The following is a 16,149-nucleotide window of genomic DNA, read 5'->3' as shown; positions in this document are numbered from 1 at the left end:
AGGTTGGGCTCTGTGCTGACAGCTCTGAGCCCTGGAGCCTGCTTCGGATTCTGTGTCTCCCTCTTTCTTTGCCCCTCCTCTGCTCGTGCTGTCTCTCTCTCTCTCTCTCTCTCTCTCTCTCTCTCTCTCTCTCAAAATAAATAAACATTAAAAAAAATTAAAAACGAAACAAAACAGGGGCACCTGGGTGGCTTAGTCAGTTAAGCATCTGACTCTTGATCTTGGCTCAGGTCATGGTCTCACAAACTGTGAGATCAAGTCCCCAGTCAGGCTCTATGTGTGGAGCCTGCCTGGGATTCTCTCTCTCCCTCTCTCTGCCCCTCCGTGCCCCCCCCTTCCAAATTAGTAAACAAACTTAAAAAACCAGTAAAAATTTGAAAATGTATTCAAAACAATATGATCTGAGGGGTTGTGGTTACTGCATCTGTAGCCAGTGCTGCTGGCATCTCATAAGGAAAGACCAGGGACACTGCTAGCAACATGTGAACCTGCATAAGCCAGCCCCTGTAATGGTGAAGTCTCTGGTCCCAAATGTCAATAGTGTTGATGCTGAGACACCCTGATGTAGTGGGAACTGGCTTGTGCAAAAGACTTGAGACAGGAGCTGTGCTCAGAATTTTTGAGGAATAGCAAGAAAGCTGGGTGGCTAGAGCTGAGAAGGATAGGAAATAAGTTTAGAGAATAGTCAGGGGCCTGTTCACATAGAGTATTATAGGACAGAATGAGGACTTTGGATTTTCTTCTGATTGTAGTGGAAAGCCATTGGAAGATTTTGAGCAGGGGAGTACAATAATCCACTTTCTGTTTTCTAAGACTTCCCTGTGCAAAAAGTCACCTCTAGGAGAGAGAGAGTAGATGCTGCTAGTTGGCTCCCCAAATCCAGTCTCCTCTCTCTCCTTAGTAACAAAACCCTGGATTTGTTTTGTTTTGTTTTCTTTTCAGACATATTGTGCCTGGAAAAAGGACTGGACTCCCAGCCTTCCTTACATCTGGGGGTCTCTTGAATAAATTCAGGTCTGGGAAGATGTAGCTAGAGGTTTGGGATGAGTCTACCAGGAAGTTTCCTTAGAGGGAAGAGGGTACGCCCTTCCCCTGTCCCAGTTGGCTGCTCTCTAGAATGCAGGCCAATGGCTGAAGGTCATTTAGCCACTTAGAACTATGAGGCAACTGAAGAATGCCAGCCTTGCGTGAGGATGCAGAGCAGAAGGACGGGAACTGGGTTCCTTGTGACCCCGGGAGTCCCCATTGCCTGCTCTGGACTGCCTAACCCTAGGTTTATTTTTTTTATCTTAGAAAGAAAAGAAGTAAATATCACTCTTGTTTAAGCCACTACATTTGTTTTGTTGCTGTTGGGTGTAGACAGACCTAATCCTAATTGAATGGAGCAGGAAGATCAGTTAAGAGGCTATTATAGTAATTAATCCAAGCAAGAGATGATCATAACTTAGAACAGAATGTTAGCAGAGGAGGTGACTAGAAGCAGTTGTACTCGTTTTTAAGTGTGCAGCTCGGTGGCATTAAGCAGATTCCCAGTATTGCGCAGCCTTTACCGCCATCCAACTCCAGAACGTTTTCGTCTTCCCAAACTGAAAGCCTGAACCCTTTCAACAGTAACTCCCATTCCGCCCTCTCCCCAACCCAAGGAAACCACAATTCTACCTTCTGTCTCTATGAATTTGCCTATTATAGGTACCTCATATAAGATCATACAATATCTGTCTTTTTGTGACTGGCTGCTTTCACTTACCATTGTCTTTAAGGCTCATCCATATTGCAGCATGTGTCAGAGCTTCCCTCCTTCTTAAGGCTGATTAATATTCTAGCACCGTGGGGGTGTGCATGGGTGTGCATGAGGGAGAGGGGAGGGGCTGCAAGATGGCTCCAGGGTTTATGACACAAGCACCTGGACCACTGGTAGTACTCTTTACTGAGGCGGGGAGCAGTGAGGGAAGAGTAGCTGGAATAACAGGTCTGCAGTGCTTATTTGACATCCCAGGGGCAATGTCAGGTAGACAGTTGGATATACAAATTTGGAGTTCAGGGCTGAGGTCCGGACAGGAGATAGGAACTTGGGAACAGTAGATTCAATAGGTGGTATTTAAAGCTGTGAAACTGGACCTGGTCATCAAGGGAGTGAATATAAACTGGAGAAGAATCAGAGGGCGAATCCAAGGACGAGTGAGCCCAGGGACACTCCGGTATTTAGAGGTGAGAAGATGACTTGGGAGCAGCCTAGGAGTACGCTAAAGGAGCAGCCGGAGAGTGAGGCAGAGATGGAGTAAGTGCAGTGTCTTGGAAGCCAAGAGAAGCAAGTGTTTCAAGAAGGAGCGGGGTGAGCGGGAGGGACCCACTGTCCCAGATGCTGCTGAGAGGTGGTGGGAGACCCCCTTTTCCACCTCAGCCCAGGATTTGCCACAGCCGTCACCGGTTGGAATTCACAAGAATAACAGAGGCAGTCGGTCTGATGTGTGCGGTGAGCCCTCTCTCAGGGAATAGGTGACACACGTGGCACCGGGTCCTGGGACGCAGAAGGCCTCTCCTCAGTGTCCTATGGTGAAAATAATGTTGATGGAGTGAATTTCCACTTTGAATTCCCCATTTGTCTTTTTAATCATTTTTTTTCAGTGGAGATAGTTTAGTATTTTCTTCTTTTTAATTTTCATTTAATGTTTATTTTTGACAGAGAGAGGGAGAGAGGGTGAGCAGGGGAAGGGCAGAGAGAGAGAGGGAGACCCAGAACCCAAAGCAGGCTCCAGGCTAACAGCACAGGGCCTGACACGGGGCTCAAACCCACGAACTGTGAGATCATGACGTAAGCCGAAGTCGGGCGTTTAACCAACCGAACCACCCAGGCGCCCGTAGTATTTTCTTCTTAAGACCAGTGCCTTGAGGCACCTGGGTAGCTCAGTGGGTTAAGCTTCTGACTCTTGATTTCAGCAGGTCATGATCTTATGGTTCATAGGTTTGAACCCCACAGTGACAATGTGGAGCCTGCTTGGGATACTCCATCCCCCTCTCTCTGCCCTTCCCACTCCCCTCAAAACTAAATAAATAAACATTAAAAAAAAAAAGACATGTCTTAACCGCTCAGACATCCCAGTTATAGTATTTTCTTCTTCTTTTTTTATTTATCCATCTTGGGAAGGAGAGTGCAGGGGAGGAGCAGACAGAGGGAGAGAGAATCCCAAGGAGGCTCCACACTGTCAATGTGGAAACCAACATGAGTCTCAAACTGACAGTGAGATCATGACCTGGGCTGAAACTAAGAGCCAGACACTCAACTGACTGAGCCACCCAGGCGCCCTGGTAATTTTTTCTTCTTGATCAAAGTGCCAACTTTTGATGAAAAATACACTCATATCAACAAAAAGAATTTCCTGAACTCTAATAGGCTCCCAGGCCGTATGCTTGTCTGGGTGACTTAAATATATTTTTATCTATGCCCCGTAGAAACCCACAATATAAATTTGCTTGTTTATGGAGGAAACTTGCATTTTGAATAGGAAAAATTACTATAAGAGCAGGGTCCTTTGCTTACCAAAATTAATATGGATTTAGTTACCTTGAGTAACCTTTCACTTTTTTTATGTCCTGAATGATATTTTATAGTTATCCTTATTGTTAAGATTTATAGCAACATAGCTAAAATATAAAACTCCCTGTGCGTGTTGGCATGGTAATAAATTGTTAATATATTTTCTTTTGGACAGCAGGTTATAAAACAGAACACATAGGGGCTCCTGGGTGGCTCAGTCGGTTAAGTGTCTGACTTCAGCTCAGGTCATGATCTCCCGGTTCGTGGGTTCGAGCCCTCATTGGGCTCTGTGCTGACAGCTAGGAGCCTGGAGCCAGCTTCAGCTTCTGTGTCTCCCTCCCTCTCTCTCTCTCTCTCTGCCCCTCTCCAACTCCTGCTTTGTCTGTCTGTCTGTCTGTCTGTCTCTCTCTCTCTCTCTCTCTGTCCCCCAAAAATAAACATTAAAAAAATTTTTAAATAAATAGAACATATAAACATAATCTAGTTTTTACAAAAAGACCATCTACAGGTACAAATGTAGGCTGTACAGGAAACATGTAATCAGTGGTTATATCTATTTGGTAATATTTGGTAGATTTTTATTTAGCTGATCTTTTTCCCCCTAATTTGTTTGCAATGATTATGTTTTACTGACATAAAAGGTTTTGTGCACCCGAGTGCTCGGTCCATGAAGTAGGAGTTCTGAAACTGTGTCTGTTGATATTTTTACCAGCAAGGGAGCAGCATATCCAGAGGCAGAATATAATCTTGTGTGAGTGATTAGCATTTGGTGTTGGCTCAGCCACCCTTGGGCAGGTGTTAGCTTTTCTTTCCTTTCTGTATTCTCCCTCTTATACATAACACGGCAGCTTCTTTATGCTCTAGGTTAATACCTGCTGCAAAGAGATCTTTGTCGTTTTGTTAGTTGCTTTTTAAATTTTTAAATATTTAAATACTCCCTGTAATCGGTTTTTAGGTCAGACTATACATAGTTGCAGTAAGTTTCTTTTTTGCATTTTTATACTGTAATCTAATCTTTGCAAGCACTTTCCATAGCCTGGGCATGGTCCACTGCATTCTCTATTTCTCTGGAGACACATTTAGGTTTTTATATCACATTCTGGTCTATTGGTTAGGTCATTATGTAATAACTCTGGAATTATCATACGAACAAAAGAGCAAGGTTGAGGGAACTTGGAACCAACTGTAATGTTTAAGGTAAAAGTAAATATTGAAGAGAAAGAAATGATTGAATGACTTTGGAATTTCTAATAAAAGCAGCCAATCCCGATCGCCTTCATTTCATTCACTCTGGACTTTTAAACTGATCAGAAATAAATGATGGAGTTCCTGGACATTTGACCATGTGGTATATGTATTGGTTTTATTTGTTCTTCACTCTAGGGATGTGAGAAAGATGGATTGTTAAGTGAGGTTAAGTAGAAAACGAACTTAGTGAGATATTGTGTGTATCGATATGAAAATCACTAGGTGTGCTGGGGGATGGGTGGCTTTGGGCACTCCATGATCCCAACACGGGCGTAGATTCAGGGCTGAGCCAGGCCTTGCTTGGCCCTAGAAGAGCAGTAACTAAAACTAAACTTTGAAATATTCTAGGAAGGTAGAGTTAAATTGGTCCTCTGCAACTATGGCAGTGAGAGAGGGTGGTCTTTGGGGGTCTGAGTAGGGTGACTTTAAACTAAAACCTGGTTGAATTAATAAAATATAAACATCACCAAGAAGAGAAAGTTTTCTGGTTGTATCCATCAACACAACACCCTTAGCAGCAGATGTGGTATGTGTACATGGGAATGGGAGAGTGAACTCATACCGCGTTTCTGCCACCATCAGGGAGTCCCAGAAAACAAGGTTTCCTTTAGTAGATCCTTGATGGCTGTTTATAATCCAGAATGCTCTGTGGAAATTTAGAGGCAGGAGTGGCAAGGTCAATGATTAGTCTATATTCAGGAATTGGGCCTTTATGAGGAATTGAAGTCACATTAATAGGTTTCTCTTGGGGCACCTGGGTGGCTCAGTCAGTTGAGAGTCCGACTCTTGATTTCAGCTCAGGCCATGATCTCACAGTTCGTGGGTTTGAGCACCAAGTCAGGCTCCCCCATGACAGTGTGGAGCCTGCTTGGGGTTCTCTGTCTCTCTTTCTCTCTCTCCATCTCTGCCCCTCCCCGACTCGAGCTGTCTGTCTGTGCCTCTCTCTCTGTCTCTGTCTCAAAATAAATAAACTTAAAAAAAAAATAACTGAATGAAAACTGAGGGGTTTTTTTTTAATAATAAAATAAAAGATTTCTCTTAATGCAGAAGTCTGATATTGGCCTGAAATTCCACCAACTTGGGATGCCTTGAATAGATTTATCTTTCTTTCTTTTTTTTTTTTTGTCTTATTTATTTAAGTAATCTCTGTACCCAATATGGTACTCCAATTCACAACCCTGAGATCAAGAATCACATGCTTCTCCTACTAAGCCAACCAGGCTCCCCTAGGTTAGTCTTTTTTTTTTTTTTTTAATTTTTTTTTTTAACGTTTATTTATTTTTGAGACAGAGAGAGACAGAGCATGAACGGGGGAGGGTCAGAGAGAAAGGGAGACACAGAATCTGAAACAGGCTCCAGGCTCTGAGCAGTCAGCACAGAGCCTGACGCGGGGCTTGAACTCACGGACCGCGAGATCATGACCTGAGCCGAAGTCGGATGCTTAACCGACTCAGCCACCCAGGCGCCCCTAGGTTAGTCTTTTTAAAATGCAAATGCCGGGGCAGCTAGGTAGCTCAATCGGTTAGGTGTCTGACTCTTGATTTCCGCTCAGGTCATGATCTCACAGTTTAGTGAGTTCGAGCACCACATCAGGCTCTGTGCTGATGGTGCAGAGCCTGCTTGGGACTCTCTCTCTCTACCCCTCCCCTGCTCACCCTGTCTCTGTCTCTCTCAAAATAAATAAACTTAAAAAAAATTTTTTTGATGCAAATGCCAATTAAATCCAATTGCTTTATTCATAATTCTTAAATGAGACTGATGTACTGAAGGACCGAACAGATGTTTTTGGGTTTGGAATTCCTAAAGAGGTAAGAGAAGCTGCTCTTTCTCCCAAGCCCCTTGTATCTTCTCCCTGTTTTCATATTGCCATTTCCAGCCAGTCTTAGCAGCTGCTCTCTGCTGTGGATTCATAAACGATGAGACTCAGGCCACCCCACTTGATACTCTTGTCCCAGTCCCTTTTCCTCTGTTAGAGAAGACCGAGCCATGCCTCCCGCCTCAGGGCCTGACAGTATGCGGGGGATATCAGGGTTCCCCTCCTTTTAGTAGCCACCCCTGTTGTGGCTATGTCCTGGATCTTGTCATAGGGAGACAGTGGCTTAGTGGTTAGGAGTACAGCTTTTGGAGTGGAACATATCTGGCATCAGATCTCTGCTGCACCTCTTATCTCCTGCATGGCATTGGAACAGGTTTCTTTCTCGAAGCCTCAGTGTTATCATCTGGGAAATGGATGCATTTCTCTTACCCACAGAGTTGCTTCACTGCAAGTAAAGTGCTTGGTATGGGTTAAGCGCTCAATAAAAGTGGCTGTTGGTACCGCTGCAACTGTATAGCTGCATTGACATTTTAAACTGCAGTGTCTCTGACCACTCCACTCATCCGTTCCCCGGGTTGCCACGTCTGTTCTTCAGCCTCACTGAATCCTGCAGTCCAAGCAGCATTCTCCGTGTGAGGGAGAAAATAGCTGCCCACGGCCCCGAGGTCACCTGCTTTTGAATTCACAACTTTAGAGTCTGTATTTCTTTCCACGTTTCTCAGGAAGACCCCCAAGGACTGGCCCAAGTCTGGGTCAAGGTGGGTGGGGTGTGTTCCAGGAGGGTAGCTGGGCTGAGACAGGAGATGCCCAGAGGCAGGCGCTCTCTCTCGAGGTAGTGTTTATGCATCTGTTACTTGAAACTTTTAGAGCAGATATTCTGTGAAATAGCTTTTCCAAATCCAGGGTGGCCATTGCTTTGATGGGCTCTTAACGAAACGTTTACGGCACAGATATTTTGTTACAAGTGTAATTTGGACTGCTGCTCCCTGTATCGCGGGTGGGAGCAGGGAGATGCCGAGTTCTTGTTCTCATCATTCCTTATTTACAGGGAAGAAATCTAGATTAAATGACTCATCCAAGGGCAAACATGTAAGAATGGTGGAGACAACGTGCCAAAAGTCTGCCTTTAAACTGTCCGGCATCTTTCATTCCTGCAGCAGCATCGCCCTCCTTCCACCATCCTGCCCTCAACAGGGGCACCCTCCCCAGCCCCGTCCTCCCATCAACCGGCGCTGTCCTATTCTGGACCCTGGGACCCTGCATCAGGCCTTTCCCGGCATTTTCCCTTTTTAGAATAGGGGTGAGGGTAGTTAACTCTTCCTTTAGTCCTTCCCTCAGAGAGCCTTTTCCTTCCCACCCCCCCTTGTGTTCCTTCTCCGGTCGCCCCTGACTTTGCATCTCCACTTAGCAGTTTGTTCTCCACCATCAGGAAGTAACCCTCCTGAGGACCAGGACTTGCTCATCGTCTTTCTTACAGCACCCTCTAGCCTATTGTGCTTTGTACGTATCGGGTATTCACATGTTCCATGTTTGCTGAAGGAATGAATGAGTCCCTTGAATCATCCGCAGCTGTAAGACCGTGACCCCGGCGCACATGGTACCTGGCACGTACATCTTTGCCATAGCCGGCAAGAGGCTGAGGAAGGAGGCAGAGAAAGAGTGTGTGCCAGAGGAGCTAGCTCCACTCCTCCTCCTGTGTGTGCCTTGTATGGGGCTTCAGGGTACCCTCGTTGTGGCCTAAACCAGTTAAGGTGGAGTTTATTAGGTGCCTGGTCTCAGTGCTGCCAGCCGACAGCTGTATCCAGCCGCTTAGAGCCGACTGAAGGCAGTGGGGCATACTGGCTAAGGGCACAGACATTTGAGTCAAGTGCCCACTCTGTCGCCTCCAGTTTGTGTCCCCATGACAAAGTTCGTAACCTTTCTGTGCCTCACTCTTACTGCCTGTAAAATGGGAATGACCTCGTACCGTTGTTCCTAGCATTAAATGAGATAATCCATGTGAGATCTTTAGCATAGGTGAAGTACAGGCTGAGTGCTCGATTGAGGCTGGCTGCTATTGTGTACTAAATATTATGTACAGTGGCACTAAATACATGCTGTTTATTCTATGCCTGTCACATCACTCTAGGTTGCTAGGTCTGCTTCATCTGTGTCCCTCACCCTGCCCCATCTGGCACCGATCATTGATGGGGAGGAACTTTGAGGCAGGTATGAGTGCAAACCCAAGAGGTTTGGGTGGGGATCCAGCCTGTAATTCTAATTGTTCTCTTGTAGGAGGAGGATGCTTTGGTGTGAGATTTGTGTGAGTTTGTTTTAGTTTCGCCCTGGTGACTTCACAGGGGAAAATCGGAGTGAGTAAGTGTTACCACTGAGACTTGCCTGACTCTTTCTCTAGGAAGCAGAGCCCTGACCAGTGGAGATGGAAAAGGACAGCATCTGAAATGTATGTTGGGAGGTGGGGCCAGACTTGAATCTTGTTTTTGGCTACCTTAAGGGACAGGGCTGGACTAGAGGGTAGACACTGGGGTTAGGTGTTGGTTCCTTGTACAGGCAATGGAAACAGTTACCCAGCCTTCAGCACCTCCCCGAGGCAGTGCACTGATCACCGACAGCCAGTGAGCCCTCCCCGCTGCGCTCCTACCCGTTGAATAAATTGCAAGCTCAATAAATAAAGTAATTTGTAAGTAAGTAATCCACCGTGCAAAGCAGTGGAATATGACATACCCTCCATGGGAAAAACGTGAATGTCAAATTTGGTATGGACCAAACAACTGTAAAAGCTTAGGGGAAGATGTCAGTAATCGGGAAGTTCTCTGCTCAAGTTACTTTGTAAGTGACAAGTTCTTGCTCTCCTTTAAAGAAAAAGAAATAGGAAATCTTAGAGAACACCTTGTAGCTAGGGTTGCCTCAAGAAAGCAAACGAATGACAGTGTCAATAAACAGCCTTGGCCTTGGCAGATAAATGCACATTTGTGTCTTAAAATATTTATGGTCTGTGGTATTTTTTTGACATGTAAATTATTATAGTTACATATTAATAGTATATATTAACATATGTCTATAATATTTTTTAAATGAATTCCCTACTTTAATGGATGTTCCATCAACCAACCAACTACTGATAATGTCTCGGGTGAGTGAGTTTCTACTGTTCTGACAGAGTTGTCCAGTATGTTTTGTTGACTCCTAGAAGACTGGTCTATCAGCTTTGTTTCCTAAGACTGGAATTAATGACACACAGCTATGTTAATAAAACTATGTTAATAACATTGTTACCAAAATAACCTGTATCTTTGGATTCCATTTCTAATAAATAGTGTCGTCTTATAGTCAAACCGACCTTTCAGATTTTCAGTCACACGGCTTTCACTCTGCCTTCTGAATGCTGTGTGGACATAATTGGAACTGTGGGTTCCTCTGGTTCAGTAGGAACTCACAGACAACCAAGGGTTGGTGTGAGCCCGAGTCCACGTGAGGGGAGCGGAGAACAGGAGTGGGGGGCTAGCTGGGAACTGGGAAGGCTCATTTGAACCATGGGGTTTGCGATTTGGTGGAAATATCTTGACTTCTAGACATCAGGCACCCAGGTGCGAACATGAGAACAAGGATCCTCCTAAAGGCTGGTGACTTTCTAACTTCCTGTGATTTCAGACTTCCAAGTGTTGTTACCTTCTGCTCACACTGATAGTTGAGAATTTATTGCACTAATGCAGTAGCAGCCCACAACCTAAAAATCCGTGGCTTTCTTGTTTTCACAGGTGTTGGGGCGATGTTTCCTGACAGTGGTACAGGTCCATTTCCAGTTTTTGACCCAGGCATTACAGAAGGTCCAGCCAGTGGCTCACTCGTGCTTTGCCGAGGTCGTCGTGCCAGAAAAGAAGAATGGCGGCGGCGGCGGCTTATCTGGCATGAGCCACACACCCGAACTGGAGGAAGCCGTGCGATCCTGGCGGGGGGCTGCTGAGGTAACCCTCCCTGGGGGAGATTGGTGCCCTATGTTCAACTAGGAGAGGCTCCAGAGGACCTTTGCCTGTTGGTTCCTGAAAGAGGCATTTTATTTAGAACTGTTAGTTTTAAACCGTTATCACTAGCTTGTTCATTCATTTCACAGTGAATGCTTTTGTGAACGCTCACTTTGGGCCAGGCGTGTGCCAGGCACTGGGGTGACAGCCTCTGCTCACAGCCTCCTAAGAGGGAGGGCCTACAAAAATAGGGTTAAAGGGCTGTGATGGAGGTGTGCAGGAGCCCAGAGAAAGGGTCCTGCCTCCAACTAGGAGCAGTGCAGCAAAGCTTCAAGGAAGAGAGACCAGGGAGAAGAGGTTGGAGCCGAAGTCTGGAAAGACAGGCCAGAACTGGCTGCGGAGGGTAAAGCGGCCAGCCAGGCAGCCACATGGGGATGTGGTCAGTGACAGCACGTTTCTTGTAGGTATTTTGTTTTGTTTTGTTTTGTTGTTCATTTATTTAAGTAATCTCTACACCCGACATGGGGCTCAAAAGACCCCAAGATAAAGAGCCACATGCTCTTCCGACTGAGGCGCCCCACATATTCTTCTTTTTATTATTATTTCTTAAATTTTATTATTTTTTAAATTTTATTTAAATCAAAGCTAGTTAACATATAGTGTAGTATTGGTTTCAGGAGTAGAATTTAGTGATTCATCACTTACAGATAACACCCAATGCTCATCCCAACAAGTACCCTCCTTAATGCCTGTCACTTAGCCCATCCCCTCACCCAGTACCCCTCCATTAACCCTCAATTTGTTCTCAGTATTTACGAGTCTCTTAAAAAAAATTTTTTTTTAGGGGCACCTGGGTGGCTCAGTCGGTTGAGCGTCCGTCCGACTTCGGCTGAGGTCGTGATCTCACCGAGCCCCGCATCAGGCTCTGTGCTGACAGCTTGCTCAGAGCCTGCAGCCTGCTTCAGATTCTGTGTTTCCTTCTCTCTCTGCCCCTCCCCCTCACTGATGCTTTGTCTCACTGTTTCTCAAAAATAAATAATGTAAAAAAAAGTTAAAAAAAAAATTTTTTTTTTGAGAGAGAGAGAGATAGAGACAGAGAGACAGAGTGTGAGTGTGGGAGGGGCAGAGAGAGAGGGAGACACAATCTGAAGCAGGCTCCAGGCTCCGAGCTGTCAGCACAGAGCCCGACATGGGGCTCAAACCCACGATCTGAGAGATCGTGACCTGAGCCATAGTCGGACGCTTTAACCGACAGAGCCACCCAGGTGCCCCCAGTATTTAAGAGTCTCTTATGGTTTGCCTCCCTCTCTGTCTTTATCTTATTTTTCCTTCCCTTCCCCTATGTTCATTTGTTTCTTAAATAAGTGAAATCATATGTGCGTGCGTGCGTGCGTGTGTGTGTGTGTGTGTGTGTGTATATCTCTTCCCCTCACTGATTTATTTCACTTAGCATAATACATTCTAATTCCATCCGCATTGTTACAAGTGGCAAGATTTCATTCTTTTTGATTGCCAAATAATATTCCATTGTGTATATATGTGTGTGTGTGTATATATACACACACACCACATCTTTATTCATTCATCAGTCAGTGGATATTTAGGCTCTTTCCATACTTTGGCTATTATCGATAGTGCTGCTATAAACATCGGGGTGCATGTGCCCCTTTGAACTGGCATTTTTGTATCCTTTGGATAAATACCTTGTAGTGCAGTTGCTGGATTGTAGGATAGTTCTTTTTTTAACTTTTGGAGGAAGCTCCATACTGTTTTCAGAGGGGCTGCACCAGCTTTCATTCCCACCAACAGTGCAAAAGTGTTCCCCTTTCTCTGCATCCTCGCCAACATCTGTTGTTGCCTGTGTTGTTAATTTTAACCATTCTGACAGGTGTGAGGTGGTAACTCATTGTAGTTTTAATTTATATTTTCCTGGTGATGTGTGATGTTGAGCATCTTTTCATGTGTCTATGAGCCATCTGGATGACTTCTTTGGAAAGACGTCTGTCCGTGTCTTTTGCCCATTTCTTCACTGGATTATTTGTTTTTAGGTGTTTCCGGGGGAGTGGGAGTGAAAAGCCTTCCAAGTCAAGACTTTAACTAGGACTGACTAGGACTTTTTGATACGTTTTACGTAGTGAAAGAGATAATTTACAGTTAAGGAGTATAATATTGATTTTTTTATATAATGTTTAGTTTTAATCCTTCCATAATCAGTTGGCAGATTATTTCATGTTTTAGAAATCTCCTTTAATCAAAATTTTAAATATTATTTACTAGTCTCACATTGTACATTCTCTAATTTTCTTATTATTTCAGTTTTATGCTGTTCTCTGTTCTTCTTTTGAATTTCTTTTCAGTTTCTTTTTCTTGTTTTGGTCTCTCTTTCCTGTTAAGGGCTTTCCTCTGCCTCTCGGTGTTTGTCAGAGCAGCCCTGAAATGCTAATTGGGGTCCAGTGTGGAAGTGGGACCTGCTGACCTTATTGCAGGTGGCCATTTGTCACCTTGCAGACCTCTGTGTCCTCTTGGTTGCTGGGCTCCAGCCTCCTGATCATGCTGCTCATATTCATACCCTTAATACCGGGCTCACAGTTGTCTCCTGTTGACATCATCATGCTGAGAACCCAGTGCTTGTGAGGACCCCAGCAGTCTCTTGATCTCCTCACCTTAACCTTTTTCTTCACCCACTGCAGTCTGCACAGGCCCTTGTGCTTTCTCACTCACTTAGCCACCAGCCGGTGACCCTGCCCTACACTGTACCGAGGAAATAGAATCCACCTGGCAGCAGTCCCTTTTCTTCGCCCCAAAACCACACTGCTTCCCCCATTCAGAGCCCTGCATCAGTTCCTTGTCAGTTCCTTCCCTTCATTACAGGACCCTTCTGTCCAGGGTCCGCCCTGTCCCCACCTTCCCCCACCCTCAAGGCCTCTGTGGTGGGGCCCTGTGTTTTCTCTCCCTCCTCTTCAGCATGCCCTCCCACCCACTACATAAACCCGCATACACAGAAATCCTCGCTGTTCTGCCCTGTTTCTCTGCTCTTCTCACAGCCAACTTCTTGGAAGAATTGTCTACTGTACCTTTGAGTCATTCTAAAAAAGATTATTATGAAAGATTTCAAGCATATAGGAAATGTCGCACATACCCTGTCTGCCTTTTAGCTTTGTCGAGTGAATCTTAACTTCTTGTCAGTTGCTTCATACCGTTGGTTTATTTATTTATATGCTCACTTATTTATTTTTAAGTAGGCTTCATGCCCAACGTACGGCTTGAACTCACAACTCCAAGATCAAGAGTCATAGGCTGTACAGACTGAGTCAGCCAGGCGCCCCTTTCATGCTTTTTATTTTTAACAGAAAAAATATTATTTACAAATGCAGCTGATTTCCTCTGTACCTTTTTACTCCCTTACTCACATCTCTTCCTTTGTAGAGATAACCTCTTTTGAATTTGGAGTTTGTGAGTCCTGTGCATATTTTTATATTTTCACTCTGTATACATGTATCCATAAGTAGTATAAGGTGTATCTTGCACAATATGAAACTTTATATAAATAGCATCATTCAGCTGGCTGAAATCTGGCTTCCCCTCCTACACAAGAACAAGCATTCTCAGGGGCACCTGGGTGGCTCAGTTGGTTGAGCGTCCAACTCTTGATTTCAGCTCAGGTCGTGATCTCACAGTTCATGGGGTTGAGCCCTGCCTCAGGCTCTGTGCTGAGAGTGCAGAGCCTGCTTGAGATTCTCTCTTTCTCTCTGCTCACATTCAAGCTCTCACTCTCTCTCAATATAAATAAATAAACATTAAAAAAAAAAAAAAGAACAGGCATTCTCTCGTCAAGGTCACTGGTGCCTTCTGTGTGGCCAAATCCAGGGAACCGTTTGACTCCATTCAGCAGCTCACAGCAATACGGGCCCTTAGAGACCCTCTCTTCCTGTGGCGTCCCTGAAGCAGGCATTAATCTCTTGGGCCATCCTCTCCATCTACTTTGCTAGCTTTTTCTCTTCAACACAACTTATACACAAAACTTATGTCCGTTTCTCAGTGCTCATTTCTGAGTGCCCTCCCTGTAGGGTCTCTATATAGCCTTGGGACATTAAGAACTGCCTGTGTGCTGGGGGCCCTCACATATGTGTGACCAGTCCAGTTCTGTGGGCTTCAGGCCCCTGTATTCAGCTGCTGCTTACCTCAGGTATCTAGGTGGCTCAGGCTTAGCTTTTCCCCACACCCCTGGTCTTGCCCAAATCTTCCCCATACTAGCAAGTGCTGCCATCCCACACTGGGTCATTCATGCATGAAACTGAAGATTTATCCTCCTGTCTTTCCATCACATCTACATCCAGTCCATAAGCCCTGTAGGTTCCACCCCAAAGCATTACCCCACATGTGTCCCTTTCACTGCCCTAGTTCAGGATGTCCCTCCTCTCCCCAGACACCTGCAGTGGCTAGATTCCCTTCTCCCCTCCCTGTCTTGCCACCCTTCATCTCCCTCCATTTAAAGTTGGATGATGTTGCTACTTCCTTAGGGTAAAGTACCGACCCTTCACCATGACCTGCCTAGTCCCACACAGTCTGGTTCCTGCCTTGCTCACCAACCTCATCTGCGGTCACTGTCTCCCTTGCTCACTGGGTTCCAGTTTCTTTGCTGACATGTCTGCTCACCCATCCCACACTTCTGCTGACTTCCTCCTCCACCTCAAATTCATAACCTAAATGCTGATTTCTGAGTGTTTAGGGTGCTCCTCCCTATTATAGTTCTCCCTGTTTTCCTTGGTGTGTTTTTCTCCATTTTAAATGGTTTAAATGTTTTGTTTGGCCCATGAGGCTGTCAGCCCTAAGATGGCAGGCACCAGGCTTTGTGCTCCATTGCCTAGCCATAGATATGCAACACAAGACCTTCTGGGCCAAATATTTCAGTGAAAGAATCTTAGAGAGTCAAATAGTTTTAAACGGTAAGACTAGTTAGGGTTCAGGGACTGGATGGAATGTAGTCATACATGTGTAATTTGTGAAGCTTTGGAACTTTATAGCATTGTTTCTGCTAATTACCTTTCTGCAGTTTTGGTAAACATTGTAACTCCTACAGCAGAAGAACAAAAAAGAGAGAAGAACAAAAATTAGCTGTTAAAAAAATGTTATTTGTTGCACAAATGTTACTGCAACAGAAATAGACACTGAAAAATTGAAAGGCAGTTCATCCTGAATTCCTTCTCCCATTTAAGAAATTAAATACATTTTTTCTGTATTCTCCAGTCCTGACCCATATGTATAAGTAACTTACGTTTCATCACAATAAGACATTGATTAGGTTTTTTTTCTTGTTTCTCTGTCTTGTTCATGAACATATTTAATGACCAAACAGTAAGTATTTAAATTTTTGTGTGCAGGGGCGCCTGGGTGGCGCAGTCGGTTAAGCGTCCGACTTCAGCCAGGTCACGATCTCGCCGTCCGTGAGTTCGAGCCCCGCGTCAGGCTCTGGGCTGATGGCTCGGAGCCTGGAGCCTGTTTCCGATTCTGTGTCTCCCTCTCTCTCTGCCCCTCCCCCGATCATGCTCTGTCTCTCTCTGTCCCCAAAATAAAAAAAAAAAAAAAAA

The 16,149-nt window shown here is 45.0% G+C and overlaps 1 protein-coding gene across 3 annotated transcripts in view; it reads left to right on the top strand.

The window, feature by feature from the left end:
- Positions 1-16,149, top strand: part of GARRE1 (granule associated Rac and RHOG effector 1) — an 86,339-nt gene that overhangs the window by 46,540 nt on the left and 23,650 nt on the right. For all 3 annotated transcript variants that reach the window (XM_049621018.1, XM_049621019.1, XM_049621020.1), the window contains one exon: positions 10,358-10,564. In XM_049621018.1, coding sequence (XP_049476975.1) covers positions 10,358-10,564 — 207 coding nt within the window. The remainder of the gene's footprint in view (positions 1-10,357; positions 10,565-16,149) is intronic.

This window comes from Panthera uncia (genome assembly GCF_023721935.1).
Source record: "Panthera uncia isolate 11264 chromosome E2 unlocalized genomic scaffold, Puncia_PCG_1.0 HiC_scaffold_19, whole genome shotgun sequence".
In the NCBI taxonomy this organism is placed as follows: Eukaryota; Metazoa; Chordata; class Mammalia; order Carnivora; family Felidae; genus Panthera; species Panthera uncia.
This window is presented reverse-complemented; position numbering and strand designations above follow the sequence as displayed.